Source organism: Typopeltis vanoorti, chromosome 12 (genome assembly GCF_054136105.1).
Source record: "Typopeltis vanoorti isolate ZY-2024b chromosome 12, IOZ_Tvanoo_1.0, whole genome shotgun sequence".
Taxonomy (NCBI): domain Eukaryota; kingdom Metazoa; phylum Arthropoda; class Arachnida; order Uropygi; family Thelyphonidae; genus Typopeltis; species Typopeltis vanoorti.
In genome coordinates, this window is record NC_143560.1 from 65,312,018 (window position 1) to 65,338,855 (window position 26,838).

General features: G+C 37.4%; 1 protein-coding gene across 1 annotated transcript in view; it reads left to right on the plus strand.

Moving 5' to 3' along the window:
- The window catches only part of LOC150100847 (voltage-dependent calcium channel type A subunit alpha-1-like), a 1,659,894-nt gene that overhangs the window by 1,055,254 nt on the left and 577,802 nt on the right, over window positions 1-26,838 (plus strand). Inside the window, exon 32 of the mRNA XM_090401918.1 lies at window positions 12,673-12,756. Within this exon, the coding sequence (XP_090258044.1) occupies window positions 12,673-12,756 (84 nt within the window). The remainder of the gene's footprint in view (window positions 1-12,672; window positions 12,757-26,838) is intronic.

The window sequence follows — 26,838 nt, forward strand, 5'->3', positions numbered from 1 at the left end:
TTATTTAAATCTATCTTCGTACTCCGCATTCCAAAAACCACTGACCACCTTTGTTAATCTACTCTAGACCCTTTCTAACATATGCTCATCATTATGAAAACCCAGTGGACAAATCTGTGCACAATAATCCATATGAAGCCTGATCAAGTCCTTATACAATGAAATCATAACCTTTTTATTTCTGCACATCTGGGCCATCTGCATCATTGCCATTATCTGATCTGATGTCTTCACAACTTGTGGAATTATGACCTCTGAATTTCAGGTCCTTGTTCACCACAACTCCCAGATCTCTCATCTCTACCTCCTTTAGAGTTTCCCCATCAAGTGTATGCTTTGCATTACATTGTTACTTACCAAATTTTGTTATGATTTCAAAACCTTACACTTTGCAACATTGAACTGAAAGTTCCATTTACCTGCCCATTCATACAATCTATAGAAGTCCTCCTCTAAGACCATGACAACTTCTCGACTCTGCATTGCTCTCCCCAATTTTGTATCATCTGCAAGCAGCTGCATATCACCAGCTCTCCTCCTTTGGGACAACTAATCTCATCCATTTCGGTTTATTTAACAGCTTTTTTGTTGCAATCTATCAAAAGCTCTTGAAAAATCCAATGCTGACAACTACAGAGAATACTGCTGTTATCAACCCATTTCTGTATCCTACTTCTCACCGATCTATCCAGTACCTTAACAACAACTTCAGAAATACAGATTGCCCTATAATTTGTAATCATAGCCTTATCACCACCTTTATGCAGTGAAACAATTTTACCTTCTTTCCACTCTCTTGGAACCTGTGCTGCTGTAACACGTTTATTAAACAGTCATGCCAATTCCATAGAACATTCCCATAAGACACTTGGCCTGATTTGCTAATTTCTGCTCATACTGTACTTTTACTGCTCTTATCAACTGAATCATCTTCCTGTCCTTCTCTTTATACAACTCATGCAATTGATTGCTCCCATTATTGATCTTGTGCTGCCTCCAAAGTGGTTTCTTCTTCCAGATTTCATGCTTAATCCCCTCATTCATCAATGTTACATCTACCTTATTCAGCCTATTGACCTCTAGAATACATTCACATATTGATGCTGTTATGTATTTCTTTGTCAGTTCCCAAGCAGCTTTATTTCCTTACCACTCAACTCTTCATTCCATGCTATAGCTCCAAACTGTCTTCTAAGCTTGACATAATCACCTAGTACTTCCATATATATCCTTTCCTCACAGAAGTCTTTATATGGCTAGTCACAAACCAGGTGATCACTTCATGATCACTCTCATCAACTTGAGCAATCACATCCTCTGATGAAATGATCAGATCGAAAAATCTTGATCCTAATGTGCTCTCCTTTGCTGCCTGAGATAGTTATTATTATTATTATTATTATTTCCCAAGACCTCATGGAATCAAAGACTCATCTGGGAGGTCCTTTTATCACACACACACATCCCATCATACCGTGTCTTAAACACACTCAAACTCCTTGCAGACACCACACTCTCAGGCAAGGCATTCCAATCATTCACAACTCTTCACGAAAAAAACCTACCTCTAACTCCCCTACTCACACCCTCTTTATACAGTTTCCAGAGATGACCTCTGTTCTACCCTGATCTCCCACTATTCTTTGTACAACTTCTCCACCATTGATCTTATAATGACAACCCCTTACCAACTTGTAGGTCTCTATCATATCTCTCCTCTTCATTCTCTCCACCAGACTGCAAATTACGTCTCAGTCTTTCCTCATACTCAATATTCCAGAGGTCAGAAACTACCTTAGTCAGTTGCCTTTCGACCCTTTCCAACATCTCTTCATCCTTCTGGAAACCCGGTGACCAAATCTGGACACAATAGTCCATGTGTGGCCTAATCGAAACCTTATACAATGGAACAAGAATCTCCCTACTTCTACATGTCAGTGTCCTTCGCATCATTCCCAGAAGTCTTTGTGTTGTCTTCACAATTTTGGCAATGTGTCCCCTAAATTTTAGATCCTTATCCACTATCAAACCCAGATCTCTTATTTTCTGCACCTCCAACAATATATTCTCACCAAGCATAAATTCTGCATCCCATCTTTGTTTTCCAAATTTTAAAACCTTACATTTTACAACTTTGAAGTCACATCCCCATTTCCATGCCCAATCACTCAATTTATTCAAGTCTTCTTGCAAGGCCACAACATCTTCACTACTCTTCATGGTTCCCAACTTTGCATCATCTGCAAACAACTGAATATCTCCATCCAAATCTTCGCCAATATCATTAATATACAAGTTAAATAGTAATGGCCCTAAAACAGACCCCTGAGGCACTCCACTAGTGACTTTCCTTTTCCTGTATATCGCACTCCAATACACAACTTGTTGATACTATCAGATAGCCATTATCCAATCCAATGCACCAATCTAATATCCAACCCCATCTGCTCTAGTTTGACTGTCAACTTATTATGAGGTACTCTATCAAAAGCCTTTGCGAAATCCAAGTATATTACTGTGTATCCTTCTCCTCTGTCCAAGGAAACAGTCACTTTATTGTAATCAGTAAGTAGATTACTAAAACATAACCTCCCTTTAGCAAATCCATGCTGCCCATCAAAGATTATATCATTGTTGTCAACCCAACTCTGGATCCTAGTTCTCACAAGCTTCTCCTTAACCACAACACCTGACACACAGATAGGCCTATAGTTTGATGCTTGAGTTCGATCACCTCCTTTATGAAGTGGCACAATCTTGCTCTTTCCACTCTTTAAGAACTTGACCAAGTGCAAGACTCATATTAAAAAAATATGCCAAGGCAGGTGTCAACTCTCTGGCACATTCCTTCAGAATATGCGGTGATATATTATCAAGTCCTACAGCCTTATTTACATCTAGTTTACTCAACTCCCCAAACACCTCTTGCTCACTTACAGTCAGTCTCTCCTCCCCATCATCAACTGCTTTCAATCTTTCCATGAAGTCACATTCACAAGACTGAAAGATCTTTATGAACTGCTCATTAAGTATCTCCACCACACATTCTGCAACAGCTTTCTTTATACCATTTCCTCCAATCAATGTCATCCTTCCATAATCATTCTTTCTTTTGCTGGCTACATATCGAAAGAACTCCCTAGGATTCTTTTTGGCTTCATTAGCTAACTGATGTTCATACCTCTCTTTAGCTACTCTCACCAACCAAGTCACCCTCCTTGCCTGGTCTTTGTAGACCTCATGAAATTGGTTACTTCTGCTTCTCTTATGCTGCCTCCACAATGCCCTTTTTCTCTGTATCGCATGCTTAATCTCTTTATTCATCCATCTCACACCCACCTTATTTAACCTTCTCACCCTTGGAATACATTTAGACATTGCATCTACTAAATAGTTTTTGAGAATCCCCCAAGCTGCATTGATCTCTTTTCCAGCTAACTCCTCATTCCATGCTACTCCTGCAAGCTGTTCTTGAGTTCTTCATAATCACCCCCCCCCCCCCTTGTAGTTTCACATATACCCTTTTTTCACAGGGGACATTGCACTGCTGGCAACCACCCTGGTAATCACCTCATGGTCACTTTCACCAATTGGTGGACGATTTGACACCTCATTTCTAATTACATACTCTGATGAGATGACCAAATCCAAGACCTTTAATCCTTGTGTGCCCTATGTTACATACTGTCTGAAGTAATTATCCCTCAAAAACTCAAGAAACTCATTTTCTTTACTTCCAGTTGCTATCTCATCATTCCAGTCTATATTACCATAATTAAAATCACCCATAATGATCACCCTTTTCTTATTTCCTTGACTTATTTGACTATACATTTCACTGTCACCACCATCCACATTACCAAGTTTATAACAACATCCCGCCAAGTATTTGATTCTATTCACCTCTATCTCACACCATACTGCCTCAAAACCAATGGCCCTATTTCCCTCTTGCATCTCTACCTTGTATCGACATAACTCTTTCTCTATCAACAATAGCACTACCCCCCTTTTTATCCCTTCTATCCTAATGAAACATATCATACCCTTCCATCTCTATTCCTGTCAGGATGTTGTCCTCATATAACCATGTCTCACTTATTCTGATAATCTTTGGGTGAACAGACGCAATTAGTGCAATCATTTCATCCGCCTTGTTTCTTATACTTCTAGCATTGGTATACAAACACGACAGCTTATTTCTGGATCTACAGCTAGTTCCACTGATACCACTCACTTGATGTGATCTCTCCATGCTGGACTGGGGCCATTTCCCTTTCTGCTTCTTCATTTTAGAACCCTTTTCAATTTCATCTGTTTCCTCTTGATCCCTGGTCATCTCATTTCTTTCCTGCCTACAAATGCTCTCACTTTCTCTTGGAGCATCCACCTTTCTCACGCTGTGTACCCCTGTCCACCCTGAGCCTCCCCGTTTCCCTGCTCCTCTTGCACACCCATTCTCTCATTGTCTATACTCATACCACTCATTCCCCATTCATTTCCACTTCTTCAATCTCTCCTGTCTTACTCTCCTGCTCTTCCACATCACTCCCCTCTCGATCTGATTCGTTCTCTCTCTATTCACTTCTCTACCTTCCAGCAGCAGTCTCTCCAAGCGACTCACGCCATAACCACTCAAATGCAGTCCATCGCTCCCATACAGCTCACTTCGTCCATCAAACTCATTCCACACATTAACAAACTGTACTCCCATCTCCTCACACATTTCAGCCAGAATATCATTCATAATCCTTGCTCTCCGCCTTATTTCACCACAATCATACCTACGAAACACACTGACTACCCTTCCTGTCACACTATTCTCTTTGATCTTTCCAAGCAGCCTCCTGACATTCATTTTGACATGCTCTTTGTTGTCTCTCAAATCATTTGTACCAATTAATACAATTAACTCTTTTGCTCGCTCCCACCTCATATTCAATGCTTCAATTACTCTACTCATTTTACCGCCTGGTAAACATACCTTGTGCATTTTATCCTCTAGCAGACCTTTAATAATGGAGTCGCCATACAATGTCACTCGCTCATCTTTCGTTAACTCTTTCATGCCATCATGATTTATTTTAATAGTTTTGACCTGAATTCTCTTAATTTCATTCCGCAACCATTTCATTTCTTGCCTCATCCAATCCAATTCACTTACCGAATCTCGCGACACATTCTCTCTATCATTAAATCTTTCTAACTTTCGACCCCCTCTTCTTACTTTCTCTCTCATTCATCTTTCTTTGTTTCAGTACTTTCAGTCCAACATGCATCCAACTTTCGCCATCATTCATTCTTTTTTCACGGTCATTTATTCTTTCGATTTTTTTTCACTTGCGATTTTCTGCATCACGCCATTTCTACTTTCATTCGTTCTCTCAGTTTCATTTCTTTACTCCACTCTCACCTCACTTTCCTCCCTTTTAACATCCATTATGGTTTTCAAATCACTCTTTTTCTTTTTTTCTCATTTTTTAACATTTTTTTGCCTCTCTTATCACCATCCTTCTCTTTCAAACGTGCACTTGCAACACAATCGTTACTAACACTTTCTGTCATCAATTTCATATCTGCATTCATCAGTTCCTCATTCAAGTCATACTTCGCACACACCCTTCTTCCATCCGTGCTAAACATCCACAAATCATTTATGTAATTGAAGGAATACATATAGCAGACCTCACACTTAACGAAATGACTGAAATCTAAATTAAAATCATGGAATGACAATGCTGCCGCCATTTTTTTTTTTCCCCCTGCAGGTTACTAGGTCTAATAATAATGATTTCGTAATTAAGTTTAGGCAAGAAAAATCCCCCACACTAATAATACCAGTAGCGCACAACATTTACAGCCGCTCTTACTCAACAATTATGCATATATAATTAATTATTCCCAGAATAACTTATCTGAATCAGGAGCTCTTCTTAGGTACGTCCACAGCACTTGGCTCACTCAGTTATGACCCCTGAATTTTAGGTCCTTGTTCACCACAAATCCCAGATCTCTCATCTCTACCTCCTTTAGAGTTTTCCCATCAAGTGTATGCTTTGCATTACATTGTTACTTACCAAATTTTGTTATGATTTCAAAACCTTATACTTTGCAACATTGAACTGAAAGTTCCATTTACCTGCCCATTCATACAATCTATAGAAGTCCTCCTGTAAGACCTATTCTCTCAAGGAAATCAAGAAATTTATTTTTCTTATTCCCAAATCCTATCTCTTCATTCCAGTGTATACTGCCATAATTAAAACCGCCCATTAAGTATGAGTGTCTAAATGGACCCCCTCAATAAATCCTTGGGCTCTTTGGAGGAGCATAATAATAATAATATTCTTGCAAAAGGCTTCCTATCACTTTTGTTCAACTACTTTTCCACCCTGCTTCACTTGTTTACATTTTATTCTGTATTCTTTCAGTGCACATGCTGACTTACTTGTTGCAACTTTCAATGCACTTTCTTCTTTCCTTTGCTGACTCTTTAACTATGTAGTCCACATTGGAGTTCAGATTTTTCTATCCATGTAGAGAACTTCACAACATGACTCTTGTTCAATCAATCATTGTTTTCTTCTGTATGAAATATTACTATAAGTGGAACTGTATTAGTTCAAAAACAAAACCCTCAGTATGCCACTTGTTGCATTTTTTGAGTGATTGACTTCCATTCCCCCTTTTAATACACAACTTGTTCTATCTTTAAGACAAACAATTTCTTATCCATCTTATTAATCTGTTATCTATATCCATATTTACACTTCAGTATGTGGTTGATTAAGAGAACCAGAATTATCGAGAAAACTGCTTCATACTTGATTCTTATTTCTTTTTTGTATTCTGATACTAGTGGTGAATTGTCTCAGACACTGCAACTTTTGTGCTAGGTACTTGACAAGCTTAGGCAGGGAACACAAATAGACATTATTTCAAAGTACAAACTAGTTGAATCATGTATTTAGAAACATTGAACTGACATCTCACTTGTCTGTCTGCATTGCAGTCTCTTTAAAATGCTTGGGAAAAGAAATATAAAATATTGGGTTTGGCCTGAGCCTCTCATTGATTAGGCAACCTTCTGATTGAAATTAAAAATGTTACAACTGTAACAACGTTTCATCATCTTAAGATGTTGATTGCATTATAATATGTTGCATCACATTACTTGTTGCGAGAGGTTCTCTAAAAGAATTCTTAAATATTTCCCAAGATTTTTATCTTATTTACAGTGTAATACATACCAGTTTTGTTGTCAGCTGTTTATCCCCTACTAATGAATATCAGATTTTGGAACTGGTATGTATTCTATAACTCTGTGACTAAGCACATTATTTAAAGGAGAAAATATTTTTCGCAATCCAATTATATGCAGAAAATGATACTAAATATAGTGTGAATTAAAATGTTCAACAAAACTGATAGTAATAAAAATAATTATAAACCAATTGCAGCCTGGTTGGCCGAGTGGTTAGCGTATCCGCTCTCTAGCCAAAAAGCTGCGGGTTTGAATCCCGCCATGGGCATGGATGTTTGTGATTGTCTGTGAAAATAATAGTGGTGATGGTGGACAGTAGATGGCATTGGTGTAGATGAGGCGGTTTGTGGATGAGGTTGAGTGGTGGAGACGGAGAGTTATAGAGTAGGTGACCTCCCTCGATGAGTCCCTGGAGGTGTCAATTAATAATAATAACGAAATGAGATTAACTCATTGAATGAATCCCAAATAGAGCTGCTTTTGAATAATGAGAGTTGGTTAATAATTATTTTTATTACTATCAGTTTTGTTAAACATTTTAATTCACACAATGTTTAGTATTGTTTTCTGCATATAACTGGATTGTGAAAAATATTTTCTAATTGTACTGATATATTATTATTATTATTAACCCAAGACCTCATGGAGTCAAAGACTCATCTGGGAGGTCCTTTTATCACACACACATCTCATCGTACCATGTCTTAAACACACTCAAACTCCTTGCAGACACCACACTCTCAGGCAAGGCATTCCAATCATACACAACTCTGAATGAAAAAAACCTGCCTCTCACTCCATTACTCACACCCTCTTTATACAGTTTCCAGAGATGACCTCTGGTTCTACCCTGATCTCCCACTATTCTCTGTAGAACTTCTCCACCATTGATCTTATAATGACAACCCCTTACCAACTTGTAGGTCTCTATCATATCTCCCCTCTTCCTCCTGTCCACTGGACTCTTCAAATTACATCTTCTCAATCTTTCCTCATACTCGGCATTCCAGGGGTCAGAAACTACCTTAGTCAGTCACCTTTGGACCCTTTCCAACATCTCTTCATCCTTCTGAAAACCCAGTGACCAAATCAGGGCACAATAGTCCATGTGTGGCCTAATCAAAACCTTATACAATGGAACAAGAATCTTCTTACTTCTACATGTCAGTGTCCTCTGCATCATTCCCAGAAGCCTTTGTGTTGTCTTCACAATTTTGGCAATGTGTCCCCTAAATTTTAGATCCTTATCCACTATCACCCCCAGATCTCTTATTTCCTCCACCTCCAACAATATATTCTCACCAAGTATAAATTCTACATCCCATCTTTGTTTTCCAAATTTTAAAACCTTACATTTTGCAACATTGAACTCACATCACCATTTCCATGCCCAATCACTCAATTTATTCAAGTCTTCTTGCAAGGCCACAACATCTTGGCTACTCTTCATGGTTCGTCCCAACTTTGCATCATCTGCAAACAACTGAATATCTCCATCCAAATCTTCGCCAATATCATTAATATACAAGTTAAATAGTAATGGCCCTAAAACAGACCCCTGAGGCACTCCACTAGGGACTTTCCTTTTCCGGGATATCACACCCCGTACACAACTTGTCGATGCCTATCAGATAGCCTGTCTCCAATTCAATGCACTAATCTAATATCCAACCCCATCTGCTCTAATTTGACTGGCAACTTATCATGAGGTACTCTATCAAAAGCTTTTGCAAAATCCAAGTATATTAGTGTGTATCCTTCTCCTCTGTCCAAGGAAGCAGTCACTTTATTGTAATAAGTAAGTAGATTAATAAAACATGACCTCCGTTTAGCAAATCCATGCTATCCATCAAAGATAATACCATTGTTGTCAACCCAACTCTGGATCCTAGTTCTCACAAGCTTCTCCAACAACTTAACCACAACACCTGCCACAGAGATAGGCCTATAGTTTGATGCTTGAGTTCGATTACCTCCTTTATGAAGTGGCACAATCTTGCCCTCCTTCCACTCCTTAGGAACCTGACCAAGTGCAAGACTCGTTTTAAAAAAATATGTCAAGGCAGGTGTCAACTCCCTGGCACATTCCTTCGGAATATGCAGTGATATATTATCAAGTCCCACAGCCTTATTTACATCTAGTTTACTCAACTCCCCCAACACCTGTTGCTCACTTACAGTCTCTCCTCCCCATCATCAACTGCTCTCAATCTCTCCATGAAATCACATTCACAAGATTGAAAGATCTTTATGAACTACTCATTAAGTATCTCCACCACACATTCTGCAACAGCTGTCTTTATACTATTTTCTAAAATCAGTGTCATCCTTCCATAATCATTCTTTCTTTTGCTGGCTACATATCGAAAGAACTCCCTAGGATTCTTTTTGGCTTCATTAGCTAACTGCTGTTCATACCTCTCTTTAGCTACTCTCACCAACCAAGTCACCCTCCTTGCCTAGTCTTTGTAGATCTCATGAAATTGGTTATTTCCACTTCTCTTATGCTGCCTCCACAATGCTCTTTTTCTCTGTATCACATACTTATATCTAATAGGATGTTGTTATTCACCACAGAATGTAGAAAGGAATTATGAAATGATTAAGCAAATTAGTTGGGCATGTAAAATGAAGGTGATCCAAAAAGGGAAAGTTTATTTATTGGATATAGATTGGAAGGAAAGAGATAGTGTATAGAAACAGGGAGAGTGAATTTGTTGATTTCACAAGCAGTGCATAGCTGCACACCAAGCGTTAAGTGAATAAATAGAGTAGGAGTGAAATGAATGAAAAGTGATCCAATTTTTTATTTCCGTATTATTTTTTTAGTGTTTTATTTTATATTTATTTATTTAATTTTACCATAAGAGGCAAGTTAAGTAGTTGTAGACATGATGTAGTTTACTATGGTATATTGCTATTTGCTGTGATTTAGTCATGTGTATATAGATGTGTATTATTCCTGAAGATGACCTTAATAATAACAATCAAATACTGAATTTTATTATTAAAGTTTTTATCTCAAGTGGTAGCTGACTCCAGAAATTGAATATAATCAGAGCTGGTTACAGTTCAAATTCACTGAATGAAAGGATGAATAGTGAAATCAGACAAGTGACATTGAAAATGAAGATGCTATGGAGGAGGCATAAGACAGAACAGTGGCAATCATTTGCATAAAGTGCAGGCTAGATAGGTGATAGGCATGAAAGAAAGAAAAAGAAAACAGTTCAGTATGAGAGGAGATTGGCCAGTCAAGGCAAGGGTAATTCAAAGAAAATCCTGATTGCTGTATGGAAAGCAAGAGGAAGAATAATTATGGAAAGGTCACACGGGTGACAAATCTGACTTAGAGTAGCAGGGTGACTATTTCAAGGGGCATAGTAGAGTTATTTAATTAGTACTTTATCAGTGTGCATCACACTGGTGTAAATAATGCTGTATAACATGTAGAAGGGAGGCAGATATTAGAGGAATTGCAAGTGAAAGAATCAGAGGTCTATCATTTGTTAGGTTTGGTTAGATGTTAATAAGGCTGTGAGAATGGATGACATATCACCATGTATTTTTAAGGAATATGCAAAAAGAGTTAGCTGACCTGATTATTTAATGAAAGTCTTGCTGTGGGAAAGGTTCCTCAGGAGTGAATGAAAAAAAGCCAATATAATATTCTGGGACTGAAGTTTCCATTTATAGACCTATATATATCAACTGGATTCCAAAAGAAGGGAAATGAGGCCAAGGATGTCCTAAAAGAAGGTGGAGTGGTGAATTGTCAAATTTTGTCATGAAAATTGGTCAACATTGCCAAGAACAGAGAAAGGTGGAAGGAACTGGAGGAGGCTTTTGTCCAGCAGTGGACAGAAAATGGCTGAAAAGAAGAAGAAAAAGAAGATATCTTCAGTTGTAGTAAAGATATTGGAGAGATTAGTTAGGAATTGAATACACTATTGGTCTGATGGATAATTCATCTTTATTATGGGTTAGCATAGGTTTATAAAGGGGGATGTCTTGTTTTAGCAATCTACTTGCATTTTATGATAAGGTGTCGAATGTGTATTTGATAGCAGAGATTCATATACAGTAATTTCTTGGACTTTATAAAAGCATTTGATAGATTACTTCATGATAGGTTCATGTACAAGTTGTATAGGATGAGAATAGTTAAGAGTGGTTAGATTCTTGTTTAAGTTAAGGGATATTATATCCCATATTGTTTCTTAGCCGAATGAGAAACTCAAAGAGTTTCATGCCGAATATAGAAACTATATAAAGTTCAGCGATTCCAAGCGTAAGCAAATTATAATTAGTGGTTAGATTCTTTTGAGATTGGCTCTCTGAATACCAGCAAGTTGTCTATGATGAAGTAATGTCTTAAAAACGGAATTTAACTAGCGGTATGCTTCATTGATTATTCTTGGACTACTACTTTTTAACTCATTTGTTAATATTTCATGTGGATTGACTGGAGATATTCAGTTGTTTGCTAATGATGTAAACATTTGACATCATTTTGACATTATTTCCCTTCAGGAAGATTCAAATAGACTTTTAGCTTGGACAAATAAGTAGTGATGCAGTTTTAATATTAACTGGACATGGTCCAGAGATAAGCAGCAAAAGCAATATCATCTCCGGAATTTATTATTACGTGACATCTCAAGGAGTCCAAAGACTCTTTGAGGGAGGTCACCTACTCTACAACTCTTCGTCTCCATCACTCAATCCACTAACTAGAGCAAACTGCAACTACCATCATCATCTACACTAATGCCATCTGCTGCCCACCATCACCACTAGTATTCTCACAGGCAATCATAAACATCCATGCCCATGGCAAGATTCGAACCCGCAGCCTTTTTGGCTGGAGAGCTGATATGCTAATCACTTGGCCAAGTAAATTGCAGTTTGGTGGATATGCAAAAAAGAGATGAGATGATAGAGATATTTAAGTTAATGAGTAGATTTTATTCAATTAATACAGAAGGGATTATAAAAATAGAAGGTGAGAGGGTAAGAACCAGGTACCATTCCTAGAAGTTGTGTAAAGGTGTGGTATTCTTTACCACATCTTTACACAACTTTTTTTATATTGAGAATTGTAGGTGAAAAGGAACCCGTTACTAGAATGTACTGGAATGCTGGGAGTGTTAAGGATTTTAAGTTTCAATATGATAAATATGCCTTCATTGGAAAAACCTCCTACTATGAATCTGCAGACTGCATGAAGGTTGATGTGATAATAATAATAATAACATTTCTGTTAAACCACATTCACAAAGATTGTTTAATTTTTATTTTGTTATCAACTATTTTAAGTTTTATAAATTATTCACTTTGGATGTTATATCAATATTTAAAGTACTTCAATTATATATGAAACACAAACCTTTCTACCCATTTTGCAGAATTTTTTTAAAGATCCTTGGAATACATTTGATTTCATCACTGTGATTGGTAGTGTCATTGATGCTCTCGTTGTAGAGATTGGGGTAAGGAGCAATGTATGTTATTTTTCATTCTTATTGCAGACTGTTCTGTATTAAGATGTGACTAAATACGTTTTCAAAATATTTCTTAATTACACATTTATGTTTTTTTTATTTTTAAACTAAAATGAAGTTGTACTTAATTTACTAATCAATATTTGGTCATTTTAAAACATAATTTATAATATATATATTTGTGCAGAAAATATTGTTATTTAATACATATTATTTTATATTATAGTGAAATTATAAAATTATTATCAATGTGTTCTCTTTTAATATAGAATTGGAGGTCAGTCTTCTTAGCAGGAGATCTGAAAAAGACTTCATTAACAATAATCCACAGTACCTACAGGCCTTAAAGGCCTATGACCTGCTAATATTATCTTTCATAACCATAACTTTTTAGGATCAGGTCGTTAGTCTTGTGCCTAAATAAATATTTTCGTATAAACTGCATGTATTGTCCTGGTCACTTTGCCTGGATGCAGGACAAAAAAACTTCACTCCTGTATGAGACCAGCTAACTCACCTTCGGTTGTAAAGCCCTGATGTTGTTCTTCATGTCCTAGAGAACATTCAAATTCATGTCTTTCCAAACATTCATCGAAGCTGACTGACCTGTTACATGTTTCATGTTACTCAACACCACTCCGAAACGTAAGTAGAATAGATGTATTTCAATGCAACACACACATACTTTAATGTTGCTTATAATGGTGATAAAGTGATGGAAGACAGTGATAAAGTAAGGGATAATGCTAGACTTCAAAGAATTCTTCTGTCAATCTCAATGTAGCAGACTTTATTCTGATAAACAGTTATAAGGCAGTATTGTTTTAAGAGAAAGAATGTGCTTGGATTCTTTTATTCATAAGTAAAGAATACAGATAATAACCCTCGTATAACGTGGTACTTATACAACGCGGTTTCGATATAACACGGTCTACAAATTGTAGTAACTCTGGTTGAATGCAGTACTTATACAACGCGGTTTCGATATAAGATGGTCTACAAACTGTAGTAACCCTTTATCGTTTCATATCTTTTTCAACACGCGACTTAAAAATCAAATTTTATCTTTGTTAAATTTGCGTCTGCTCGTATCACGCATATAGTTATAAGTAGTGAATTTATATTAGAGTAAATACTCTTTAGCATGCATGTACGGCAATTGTTTACCATATCAAGTATTTATTGTTGAAAATTGTCTTTTTCTGCCAGGAAAGCGCATTAAAAATCATAAGTGTGTTAATCTCAAGCTGAGCACTTTATTTTTTGGGTGAGTTACATACAATATGTAATGCTTCCATTACTATAAAAAAGATTTTTATAGTAATGGCCACTTAGAGCACTTTTGCAATATGGTTGAAAACGAAATTAGTGAATTAATTGATGGGGAAATAGATTTAAATGAGGAGGAACTGGTACAATTAATAGATGACACGTCGAACCAAATGGCGGGGAAAGTTCTGCTGAAGATTTTGATGAATCCGTTAAAGAATTTAGTTTAAAGAAATTAGCAGAAGGATGGGACTTGGCAAGAAAATTATTTTATGGATAATGATCTCTCAATGGAGCGCTCCAGAAAGTTCACGAGACAATTGGATATTTGTTTAGCTCCATATTATGAACTTAATAAAAAATTGCAGCATAGTGGTAAGCAAGATCTTATTACTGACTTATTGATAACTAAACCAACTGAAGTATGCAATGAGAATTATACAAATGATGTCCAAGAGATTTCAAGTGATGATGACGTCTGGCCACTCGTAAATAAAGAATATCTATGAAAAGTTAGTTTTGAAGAGAGTGATGACAATTAAAATTTAAAAAAAAAAAAAAATCATCTAACACCTTTTTTATTCCCATATACGGGGAGTAGGCGAGGCCATTTAGCCCTATCTAACTTTTGGAGACTGAGTGGGCAGTTCAATCTCCACTGGTACCAATCAGAGATAGATGGCCCAAGGCTATCACTAATTAAGCAGTACACAGTGAAGAGAGACGGCTCAAATGTGCCGCCATCTCATGGTCCGTAACCCTAACACAATATATTTAATGTCTGAAATAATGTGGGTTCTACGGTCGATTTTCTTGAGTTTACGGGACGAAAAACCCGAGTTTCCAGGAGGAAAAACCCGCTTGCCTGTGCCAGAGATCGACTAACTCGGGAACCGGTCGAAAGAAGGCTTAGAAAAATTTCCTCTAGTCGCCAACTAGACTCGAAACCAAGTCTTCCTTCGTGCGGCCAAGCACCGTGGTGTGTAAACACCACATCCACTGAGCTACACAGGCTCTGGTGCCGAAACCCGGGACAATTAAAATATACACTTTTATTTTATTTTGCCTAAAACATTTATGTATTATGTGCAATGAAGTTTACGTACAATTTATAATTTTTTATAATTTTATACTATGTATTTGTTTCATAGTTTATTTGTTTTCTTAACTTACATGAATTACCTGAATTAAATAAAAATATTTTTTTGTCAGATATGTCATTGTTTATATAATCTTAAAAAAAAAAAAAAAACTATTTTGGAAACCTAACCCTACTTTTTCTATGTGACCTGAGTCTCGCATAACGCGATTTATATAACGTGGCATTTTTGTGGAACCTAACATTCGCGTTATACGATGGTTACCTGTATGTAAATAGTATCAAAGTGTTATTATTATTATTATTTGCTCCAGCATGTCCACAAAAGACTTATTGTGAGAGGCTGTGCTAGCCATTATTCACACAATATCTGTCATACTTCTCCTTGAATTAATTCACCAATGAGGTATTCACAACTCACAAGAGCCCCCAGCTTCTTATTCAGCTTGTGCAGAAGCATGCAGTAAATGTAAAACAGCTATCAACAAATCTAACTACTTCATAAAGACAATAGCCAAAAACTTGTCTTTTGTCCAAATGGAAGCCTGTCCTCTGGTCTCTCACAAACGCCAATGGATGCAACTTCTGTTCACCTGCACTTCCAACTCTCTCTCTCTCCATTCGAAATGGCTTCACTGTTATAGCACCGAAAGTACCCAAATCACCTCCTTCTATCCCTGCAACTAAGCGCAATATGCCTTCTATGGTCTTTCATCAAAAATACTAGAAGAATATTAGACATTATTCTTGAACACTACAAAGTCATCTAGTCCCGAAAGCATCTCTCCTGTTATACTCAAATGCTGTGTTCCAGAGCTAACACCCATTCATTATTATCTCTTTAATTTTCTTTACTCAGCTGGCACTTTTCTCATCTCATGGAAGAAAGCATATATCTCACCCATTCCAAGAAAGGGAGAAAAAACATACCATCCAACTACCAACCAATTGTGATCACCTCATTGGGGAATAGTATGGAGGTCAGTATTTAAAGCACCGAGCTCCATACTAGCCCTCACTGGGGCAAGGAAAACCTGGTCTCTTTCAGTGCTACCAAAATACAGTGCTGCCTTTTCACTCACAAAACAGATCTCAGCTCACCTTATTACCTTATCTTATCCTCTATAATACACACATCACCAGACAGGATGAGTTATCTCTCCTTGACTGACATTTACCTCCAGCTTCTCCTGACACAAACACTTTATACAGTAGCTACTTCGTCTCTAAAAAACTAGGCATTCTTTTCTGCACAAGAAGCTATTTTACACCCACCCTATACAAACCCTGAATTCACCCATCCTTAGAATACTGTTTCACAGACTCGGGGTGGTGTACCAAAAAATTCCTTAAAAATTCATGATACTGTCCAAAGGAGCGATTTGGCTCATAAATGATCCTTCCCTCACAAGCTCACTTCAGATGAAGTGAACTTGTGAGGATGCAGTTTCACAGATGCAATGGTTCAGTTCTGTCTTCTCTTTTCTACAGGTACTTCCATGGTCATTGCTGCAGTGAATTGGCAAATATTATTTTTCCACTTGTTGTTGAGCCTGTTAAAACAAGAGCAGAAGCTTCTCAAGATCTTTTCAGTACAACTGCAAACACATCAAACATGCTTTTCCTCCTCATAATGTTTTTCTCGACAACTTCAAGCTCAAACTGTTTAAAATCTCAATGGATTTCTTCTTTCTCAATCCTGTCTAGACCTTACACATGTCACTGTTGTACTCGAAATTCTTGTACCTCTCATATGTGGGATAAATATAAAAAAAAAGGCTCTGGCAAAACTTTCCATCCATTCACCACCCTCTAACAAAAAATATATTTCTCATACCTAACCATACTTTTACACTATTTCCAGGGATGACTCTTTGTTCTCTCCCTTCCTGTCTGTATTGAAAAAAAGTCTTCTGTGTAAATCCTATTTTTTCTCCTTTAATTGCTTATGTTCCTATCATATTCATTCTTGTCCATTTGTCAATTAACTTTTGTAACTCATAAATTGATCATTGTCTCACTCACTTGCCTCAAAGCTTCTGGCACACACACACACATGCATACACACACACACACATGCTTTCCTCACTCTAGTAAACACTCTAGTTTCTATGACTGCACTTCTACACTTTCACTGAACAACAATTTCTCCTGATACCTTACTTAAAAGCCATTCAAATGCAAACCATTTGTTGTATATAAGTCCTTTTTACCTATTGAACTTGCTCCACACATCCACAAACTGCACACGATTTCTCTTAAACAAGCTAGGCATTGACTGACAATCATGGCCACTCTTCTCATCTTACCTCTATCATACTGTGGTAGCAAACTCATACGCTTTACTCTCTCTCACTCTCCTTATACACTTGTACCAGTAACACTTTCATATCTTTTCTTATACTTTTCATCTGCTAGATCAATGTGCGTGAAAATTATCATTTTGCAATTTCTCTCTCTCTCTCTCTCTCTCTCTCTCTTCATCCTAGCATACTCACTAGCATCCTTAATCTTTGCCCTTGGGAAACAGTTTTATCACACTCTCCTCAAGTTGTTCTTATCATGCAGTGTTCATACAAACTCTCTTCTTACCTTTCCCCTCCTTTTTCTTCCCTTGCACATCTCAATTCTTTCACTTCTTAGCCAACTAAATCAATGACACATTTGATGGCTCAAATCAATGGCAAGGATATCAAAGATTAAGGCATTAGCTTAAAGAATATCTTGATGTTCTAATTACCTGAGCATTACAAGTTTTTGAAAATGAAAAAGAGGAGTAGAAGTATTGTTGTCAACAAAGTTATGAATTGGATTGCATGTCAGAGAGAGAGAGAGAAAGAGAGGAAGAGAGAGAAGATCATTGATGTAAAAGAGGAAGAGTGTAGGTCAAAGCATAGTGCTCTGAGGAACACCAGCATTGATTGAAAAATCTGATGAAAGGAAACTATCCACCATGAATCTCAATGTTTGCCTGGAGAATGAACTGGCAATCCATTCACAGAGGGAAGGAGGAATGCCATACGATGGCAGGTTAGTAAGAAAGCCATTATGCTAGACTCAATCAAATGCCTTAGAAATATCAAGACTGACTGAATTTCTTCAAACTTTTCCATGGCCTGTGTCCAAACATGGGTGAGATTGGCTAGGAGATATGCTGTGGAATGAGAATGGCTGAATCTGTATTGGTGATCACTAAGAAGTTGGTGAGTCTCCAAGTGGTGAAGCAGTTAGCTCTGTTGATGACCTTTCTGTTATTTTAGAGAATAATATCAGTGTGACAGGATAATGGTTAATGTTTATCTCCCTTTTTTTGGAGGGGGGGGGAGACTGGATAAGAGCTTACTTCCAAGCTACTAGATAAATACTGAATGAGTATGACATCTTGGAAAGTTAGCACAAGATGGGTCCAAGTTCAGAAGCACAAGCTTTTAGTACAACTGGAAAATTTTGAACTGCTAATTATCTGTGCATTACAAGGATTTAGAAAATGAGAAAGAGGAATGTAGAGCATTATTGTCAGCAAAGCTATTCATAGGATTGGATGGCAGAGAGAGAGAGAGAGAGAGAGAGGTCTTTGATGTAAAGGATAAGGTGTGTGTGTGTGTGTGTGTGTGTGTGTGTGTGTGTGTGTGTGTGTGTGTGTGTGTGTGTGTGTGTGTGTGTGTGTGTGAAAGCATATCTCCTAGCCAACCTCACCAATCATTTGGTGAGGTTAGCTAAGAGATATGCTGTTGAATAAGAATGGTGGAATTCTATCAGGGTCAGGAGACTTATTGATATCAAAGCTACTGAGCATTTCTGATGTCCTTTTGGCAATCACAGAATGTATATCATTGATAGTTTGTAGAATGGTGGGAAGAGATCTGCCGTGGTCATCTATACATGAGTTGGAAGAGAAAACTGCCAAAAGGTCTGTTTTGCCAGTTTTTTTATCTCTATATCTAAAGTTTTCTTATCTTTAGGAAATGTTATGATTGCAAGAGGTGGAAAAATGAAAGGGCAGAAGTTGCATCCCCCACAGCCTTGACAATGGCAGTCGAGCCTTCTGACTCGACTGCCATTTGGACAGGAAACAAGGTTAGGTTATTTGGCCCTTACAAAGTCTGATTTGGATTTCTTTATATGTTTGGCACTTATTGCAAAGTGTAGTGAAAGCAAACAAATCACTATCCCCATTCAAACAAAATCATCCAAAAACCTGGAAAAAAAAAACAATACCGGAAATGTGAGCACTAAGAACCAAGCATACCTGGCTTGCAACCTTTGAGATCTAACCTAATGTACTCCCACCTTCCCCACCTCAAAAAACTCACCATCCCTCTTCTCTTCAAAAAACACACCTAGCTGCCAACCTTAAAAACACACACTATCCTGCCTGCCACCTCAAAAAACATCCATTTTGCCCACTACCTCAAAAAACCAGAGACTGCCATACACATCTGCTCCCACTAAACACTCACACATTCTCCCTCCCTCCCCTTCTAAAACTAGCTATCCACACATCCCCAAACACACACACACACACACACACACACACACACACACACACACACACACACACACACACACACACACACACACACACACACTCACACACACACTCACTCACTCACTCACTCACTCACACACACACACACTCACTCACTCACTCACACACACTCACTCACTCACACACACACACACTCACTCACTCACTCACACACACTCACTCACTCACACACACACACTCACTCACTCACACACACACACACACACACAGATTTGCCTAACCTCACAAAACACAATCGATGTAAATGAACTCCATTTCCTAATATAGCATGCATACACATAAACTGTAGAAAAAAGAAAAATCCACAAAAATAAATATACCACAAACAGCAAACAAGAACATAATAAAAGTAATATCACAACAAATTCACTTTAAGAAACTCTTCTAAGAAAAAAAAAAAAACATGTAAAAAAAATAACCCAAAACAACTTAGAAAATTAAATTCTATTCTTCTATATGGCAATGCATTGGTTTTTAGTCTTCTGTGTGGCAGCACATTGCTTGCCAGAGTGATGTCACTTCTAGTGATACTGCAAATGTACCACCGTAGTTTTGCTTAAGCCTCAGATGTCGAGAAGTAAACTACCATTGTATACTTTTACCTTAAAATCACCCATAATGATCACCCTTCCCTTGTTCACTAAAACAGGTTGCTTATACATTTCTTCAGCACAACCCTCCACATTTGCTGACTATAACAACTTCTGACTAAATATTTCTTTCTGTCAATTTCCACCTCATATCATACTGACTCAAAAGGATTTCCACTATTTCTCTTGCATCTCCACTTTGTAGACAATTCCTCTACTATTATTAGCAGCACTCGTTTCTATGTCTTGTCCTTTCTATCCTCACAAAAAAAAAAAAAAAAAAAATATATATACCCTTCCATTTCTATTCCCATCAGGGTATCATCCTTATCCAATCATGTTTTACTTATTCCAACAATTTTTGGGCCAGTAAACTCAGTCAACAAAACCATTTTATCTTCTTTATTTCTGATGATCCTGTTTTTCGTAAATAAATACAGTAGTAGTTCACTGTTTGGTCTATAACATATCCTATACACACCACTTATTGGCTGTGATTTCATTTCTCAACACCACCCCATGCCTAATCATGTTCACCACCATTTACCCTATATTTTCTCAGACTCATGCCCAATCATGTTCACAACCATTTACCCTATATTTTTTATACTAACCATTCTGTGCTGAAATGGAAAGAATATTTTCACAGCATGGAAAGATACTAGCTACCAGAAGAAGTGGATAATATAGATCAAAGGAAAAGAGAAACTGAAAAAGACCAGCTTCTAGATTGTTAGACTAGTGTATCAAGAACAGGAAAATGCCTAATCTTTGATGAGAAGAAGAAGAATAAGAACTTCTTTTTGTCCTTATCTTTCTCCTTTGGGATTCACTTCATTGTACTAGTCTTGTTAAACAATTATAATTCTTCAGAATTAATCCACTGGCACATTAATTTAAAGTATGCTATGTCATTCAGTCCTAATTCACCTTACTGATATCACATTACTTAATTCCTCATATATCTCCCATTTCCTCACCACTATAAGTCTGCCACCTCCATCCCTTTCTCTATTCCTTTTGCATCCAAGATTTGCACTGATGTACACTTATGAGGATTGCTTTTAATATAGGTACATAAGCAAATATACTTTGAAAAATTAAAAAGGAAAACTTAAACTTACATGAAATGAAATAAATTCATTAACTGTAAAATTTTCACCTGAGTATCATAGGCATCCTCAGTACAATAACAATAATAGAACACAAATTAAAATTACAATAAAAGGATCAATTTCTAAAAGCACCACTACAGTATCATTAGGACAACAGATGGTCAGTAAATTCCCAATTATCAAAATAAATAAATAAATGACAAGAATATAATAATTAGGAATGTGCATAAAAATGATATAATAATATTTCCCATAAAGGAGATAACTGAAGGCCATCAGATCTTTTTAAGTTCAGTCAGTGTAGAGAGGCACAGATAGATATATTTATCAATATGTGTAGGTTTCCTATAGACAGTGAAGGCCAAACATTCATCTGGTTGTCATGTAAGTATGACCACATAGGAAGGGCAGACTGTTGTTAGTTTCTGTTTCTACAGTGAATCAAATCCTTGAGTGTTGATTATTTAATTGAGAGAAAGAGAGAGATGTTTGGGTATCTGGGCCATGTGGCCAAATAGCAAGCACATTATTTACATTGCATAGACAGATGATTGGTCTGAGGTGAGGGAAGCATTTAAGGCATTCTTTTCAAGTGTCTCCATAAAGTAGTTGGCTTGATGTGTGCGTGGGAGGCATGGCTGTGTCTTGTACCACAACTATTTGATTTTATTTATCAATATGGTAAATAAAATCCAATTAACAAATTGGATTTTATTTACCATATTGAGAGAAGTATAAGGTTTCTCCCAACTAAATAGCTGGTAAGATATTACTAGAAACTTCTAACATTTTAAATAATACCAGCAACCTCACCAAAACTAAATCAGCAGCTGTGAAATCTTCAAAAACAAGTCAGGATATCAGGAGAGCTATATACAACATAAGAATATTAGTAGATGATGAAAAGATAGAGGAATTGAAATATGAAATAGACAAAATGAAATGAGATATAATGGGACTAAGTGAAGTGGAAAGAAAATCAGAAGACTGCATAAGACTAAAATCATGAAATGTGCTTTACTGAAAAGTACCAGATGATGTGAAACAGAGAGTAGTAGGTTTTCTTATCAACAAAAGTATAGTAAACACAGTTACTAAATATTCAGGATAGTAAATATAGGTACTAAATATCAGATCAGATAACATATATCATGGTTCAAACATCAGAACAGAAAATCATTAAAATAGTACAAATATATGCACTATCTGGCATCTATGAAGATAAAGAAATTATTATTATGTGACACCTCCAAAGAATCTAAAGACTCATCGAAGGAGGGCACCTACTTTACAACTCTATGTCTCCACCACATAATCCACCAACTAATGAACTGCTACTACCATCATTTCCTACACTAATGCCATCTATTGCCCACCACAACCACCACTGGTATTTTTGTCTGTAAATTGCATGTGTTTTCAAGGCCAATTTGTCTGTATGTGGGATGAAAAGCCCAAGTTTTGGGAAGAAAAAAAACCCTACTACCTTAGTATGAGATCAGCTAACTCACCTTTAATTTAAAAAAACATATAAAGATTCCTCTCTATAATAAATGTCTTAGAGAAAGTAGTCAAGGGAAAAATACAGGAATGTATTGATGAAAATGAGATACTGTACAGGGGACAGCATGGCTTTGTGAAGGGTAGATCATGCTTCAGTAACTTGCTCAAGTTTTATAACAAGGTGACGGCTGAACTGGATAAGGGAAATGGGTTTACAGTGATACTGCTGGACCTGGCAAAGGCGTTTGACAGGATACCACATGGAATACTAATCCGTAAACTATAACATATGGGAATGGATATAGGGTTGGTGAGGTGGATAGGTGGTTGGTTGATGGAGAGATATCAAAAAGTAGTTTATTCAGGAGTAGAGTCCAAAAGACGGCCTGTGACTAGTGGTGTGCCGCAGGGTTCTGTTCTTGGACCACAGCTGTTTAATCTGTTCATTAAGGATATAGGGAAGGATCTAAGTGGAACAATTCATTTGTTCGCTGATGATGCAAAGTTGGGTAGGGCAATAGTGAATGCATAAGATGTCAAAGTCTTGCAGGATGACTTAGATAGATTGGAGTTCTGGGCTAAGGAGAATGGATGTCAATTTAATGTGACAAAATGTAAGGTTATGCATTTTGGGGTGAAAAGATTAGCAGCAGTATACCACATTGGTGGAACTGTACTCCAAGAGATTGATGAGGCCAGGGACTTGGGAGTGTTGGTGGATAGGGAGATGAAGTTTAGGGGGCACACTGCAAAAGTAGCTAAATCAGCTCATCAACTCACTTGGTTGTTGAAAAATACCTTGACGAGCAGAGACCAGCAAGTTATTGTACCTCTGTACCGAGCCTTGATAAGACCTCATCTCGACTACTGCGCCCAGATTTGGTAACCTCGGTTCCTTCTTGATGGGGAGGAGGTGAAGAGAATCCAGAGGCGAGTGACTAAGATGATAACAGGTCTATGGAATGAACCATATGAGAACAGGTTGAAGATTTGTGGGTTGCAGAAACTAGTTGATAGGCGGAGGAGGGGAGATATGATCGAGACATTCAAATTGCTAAAGGAATTCTATAGGATTAATTTAGAGGATATTTTTGAGATCAGGACTGGTGGTGGGAGAACTAGGGGACACCTATGGAAGCTGGGCAAGAGTGTGGTTAGCAGGGGTGTTCGAGCTGGGTTCTTTACTTTTAGAGTGGTAAATGAGTGGAATAAGCTGCCAGAGCCTGTTGTGGGCGCTATGACGGTGAACGAGTTCAAGACAAGGTATGATAGATACTGTGAGAATGTAATCGCATAGTTGTGTGGACATGATGTTTAGGGCCTCCCTCGATGAGTCTAAGGACTCCTGGAGTCGCCCGAAATAATAATAATAATAATAATAAATTTAGTTTAATCCTTTATCCCAGTGAGAGCAAACACAGTTTATGTCTGAAAATATCTTCGGGACTGAATATAGTGTTGTAAGCTACCAACACTCCTATCCCAGTATCTCCCATAATGCAAAACACATCTCCTTGTGGATATGCATACTGTTATGCATTAAGGGATTGGCCACTACCCAGACTAGTTTCGACTTTTATTGAGGTCTCTTCAGTGGGAGCCAGGCCCAGAGTTGGAGATACCAGGCAGAAGCAGTAGCAAGGTCATCTTTACCTATAGGAGTTGCCAAAAGGTTTGCCACCTTTTTTATTAAATTACTCTTATAAAAAAAGGTGGCAAACCTTTAGAAATAGCTAAGTTATTATGTGATCAATTTAACAAGGTATATATCATAGACATACCCATTATCTATTTATGTGCTGAGGTAGAAGTAGATGATAGATTCAGGTTGATGAGTTGGAGATATTAATGCTATTGCAAGAGCCTGATTCAAATACAACAGTGGGATTGAATAGAATACCAGCAATGATGCTGAAGGAATATCCAAATGAAATAACAGTGTCTCTGACTTGGTTATTCGAGTGGAGTCTGAACACAAGCACAATTTGTAATAAGTGAAAGCAGGGTAAGATAATTTTATTATATAGAAATGGGGCTAGAACAGAAGCAACCATTTCTAGACTGGTCAGCATCTCTGTAGATATTAAGGTGCTGGAGAGACTAATTAGGATCCACAATTAAATATAGGTGGATAGCACCTTAATCTTCTATAGAGGACAGCATAGCTTTGTTAATAGTAAGTCTTACTTTAGTACTTATAATTCTTTATGATAAAACATGAACAAATTTGCTCCTGTTGTATAATTCAGTGATTGTGAATTGAATAAGGCAAATGGATATTATTATTATTATTATAATTATCTAAGACCTCCAGGGAGCCATGGACTCATTGAGGGAGGCTGTAAATTACCCAACCCAGTTATCATACCTACCCTTGATTTCATTCACACTAGATGCACTCACTGCCCGTAAGGGCAAATTATTCCACTCACTCACTGCTCTCTGGGAGAAAAACCTAGCTCTTAACCCTTTCTTCACTGAGAACAACCTTAACTTCCATGGATGCCCCTGTGTTCTCTCCCCACCTTCCATATAACGAAAAATTTCATCAGTTGAAATGCTATAACACCCATTCAAAAGTTTATAGACCTCTATCATATCACCCCTCTTTCTCCTGTTAACCAGAATCTGTAATCCACATATTCGCAATCTGACCTCATAATCTAAATCCCATAATCTGGATATAATCTTTGTAACTCTTCTTTGCACCCTTTCCACAGCTTCTTTATCCCCTTGGAACCCAGGAGACCAAATCTGTGCACAGTAATCCAAGTGTGGTCTTATCAAAGCCTTATAAAGAGTCAAAATCACTTCTTTATCCTTACATGTCAAGGTTTGCTTCAACATACCAATTATCCTCTGAGTTGTATTTGCAACTTTTGCTATGTGACCTTTGAACTTTAAATTCTTATCCATCAATACACCAAGATCCCTTTCCTCTTCAGTTTCTTGTAGCATAACCCCGCTAATATAATATGCTGCTGGATCTCTAATCATGCCAAAGTGCATAACTCTGCAGTTACTAACATTAAACTGAGAGCCATTTTCGTTTGCCCAGATTTCCAGTCTATTCAAATCATTTTGTAATTGCTGAATATCAGTAGCATCCCTGATTGCCCTGCCTATCTTCGCATCATCAGCAAACAATTGCAAATCTGATGATAGACCCTGCTTGATGTCATTAATGTATAGATTGAACAATAATGGCCCAAGGACTGACCCCTGAGGTACACCACCGGTTACCTTTAATCTGGCAGATTTACACCCACTGTATACCACTTTTTGATATCTGTCTGTCAACCATCCCCTGATCTAAGTCAATATATTATGTTTTAGTCCCATATTCTCCAGTTTACACAACAGCCTATCATGTGGTATCCTATCAAATGCCTTAGAAAAATCCAACATTATCATAGTGTATCCATTCCCTTTATCCAACTCGGCCGTAACATTGTTATAAAATATGAGCAAATTGCTAAAACATGACCTTCCTTTAGTAAACCCATGCTGTTCCCTGCATAGTATAGAATGCTTGTCTACCCATTTCTGTATGCGAGTTCTTACCAACTTCTCTAAAATCTTCACTACCACACCAGAGATACTAATAGGTCGGTAGTTAGACACATCAGTTTTTGCACCACCCTTGTGCAATGGAACTATCATACATTCCTTCCATTCCTGTGGTATCATTCCTGAGCTGAGACTCAAGTTATACAAATGTGTGAAAGGCCTAGCCAATTCAGCTGAACATTCCTTTAACAAACAGGCAGATATTCAATCTGTCCCTATTGACAAATTCTTATCCAGGGTTATGCAAGAGCTCTTCAGCCTCATTTTCATGAACCCATTACTCTTCATCTAACGTAGCAGTAGCACCATGCTACATACACCTGGTTGATATATCTTAGCAAAGTGAGCACTCATTAACTGAACAATCTCCTTAGC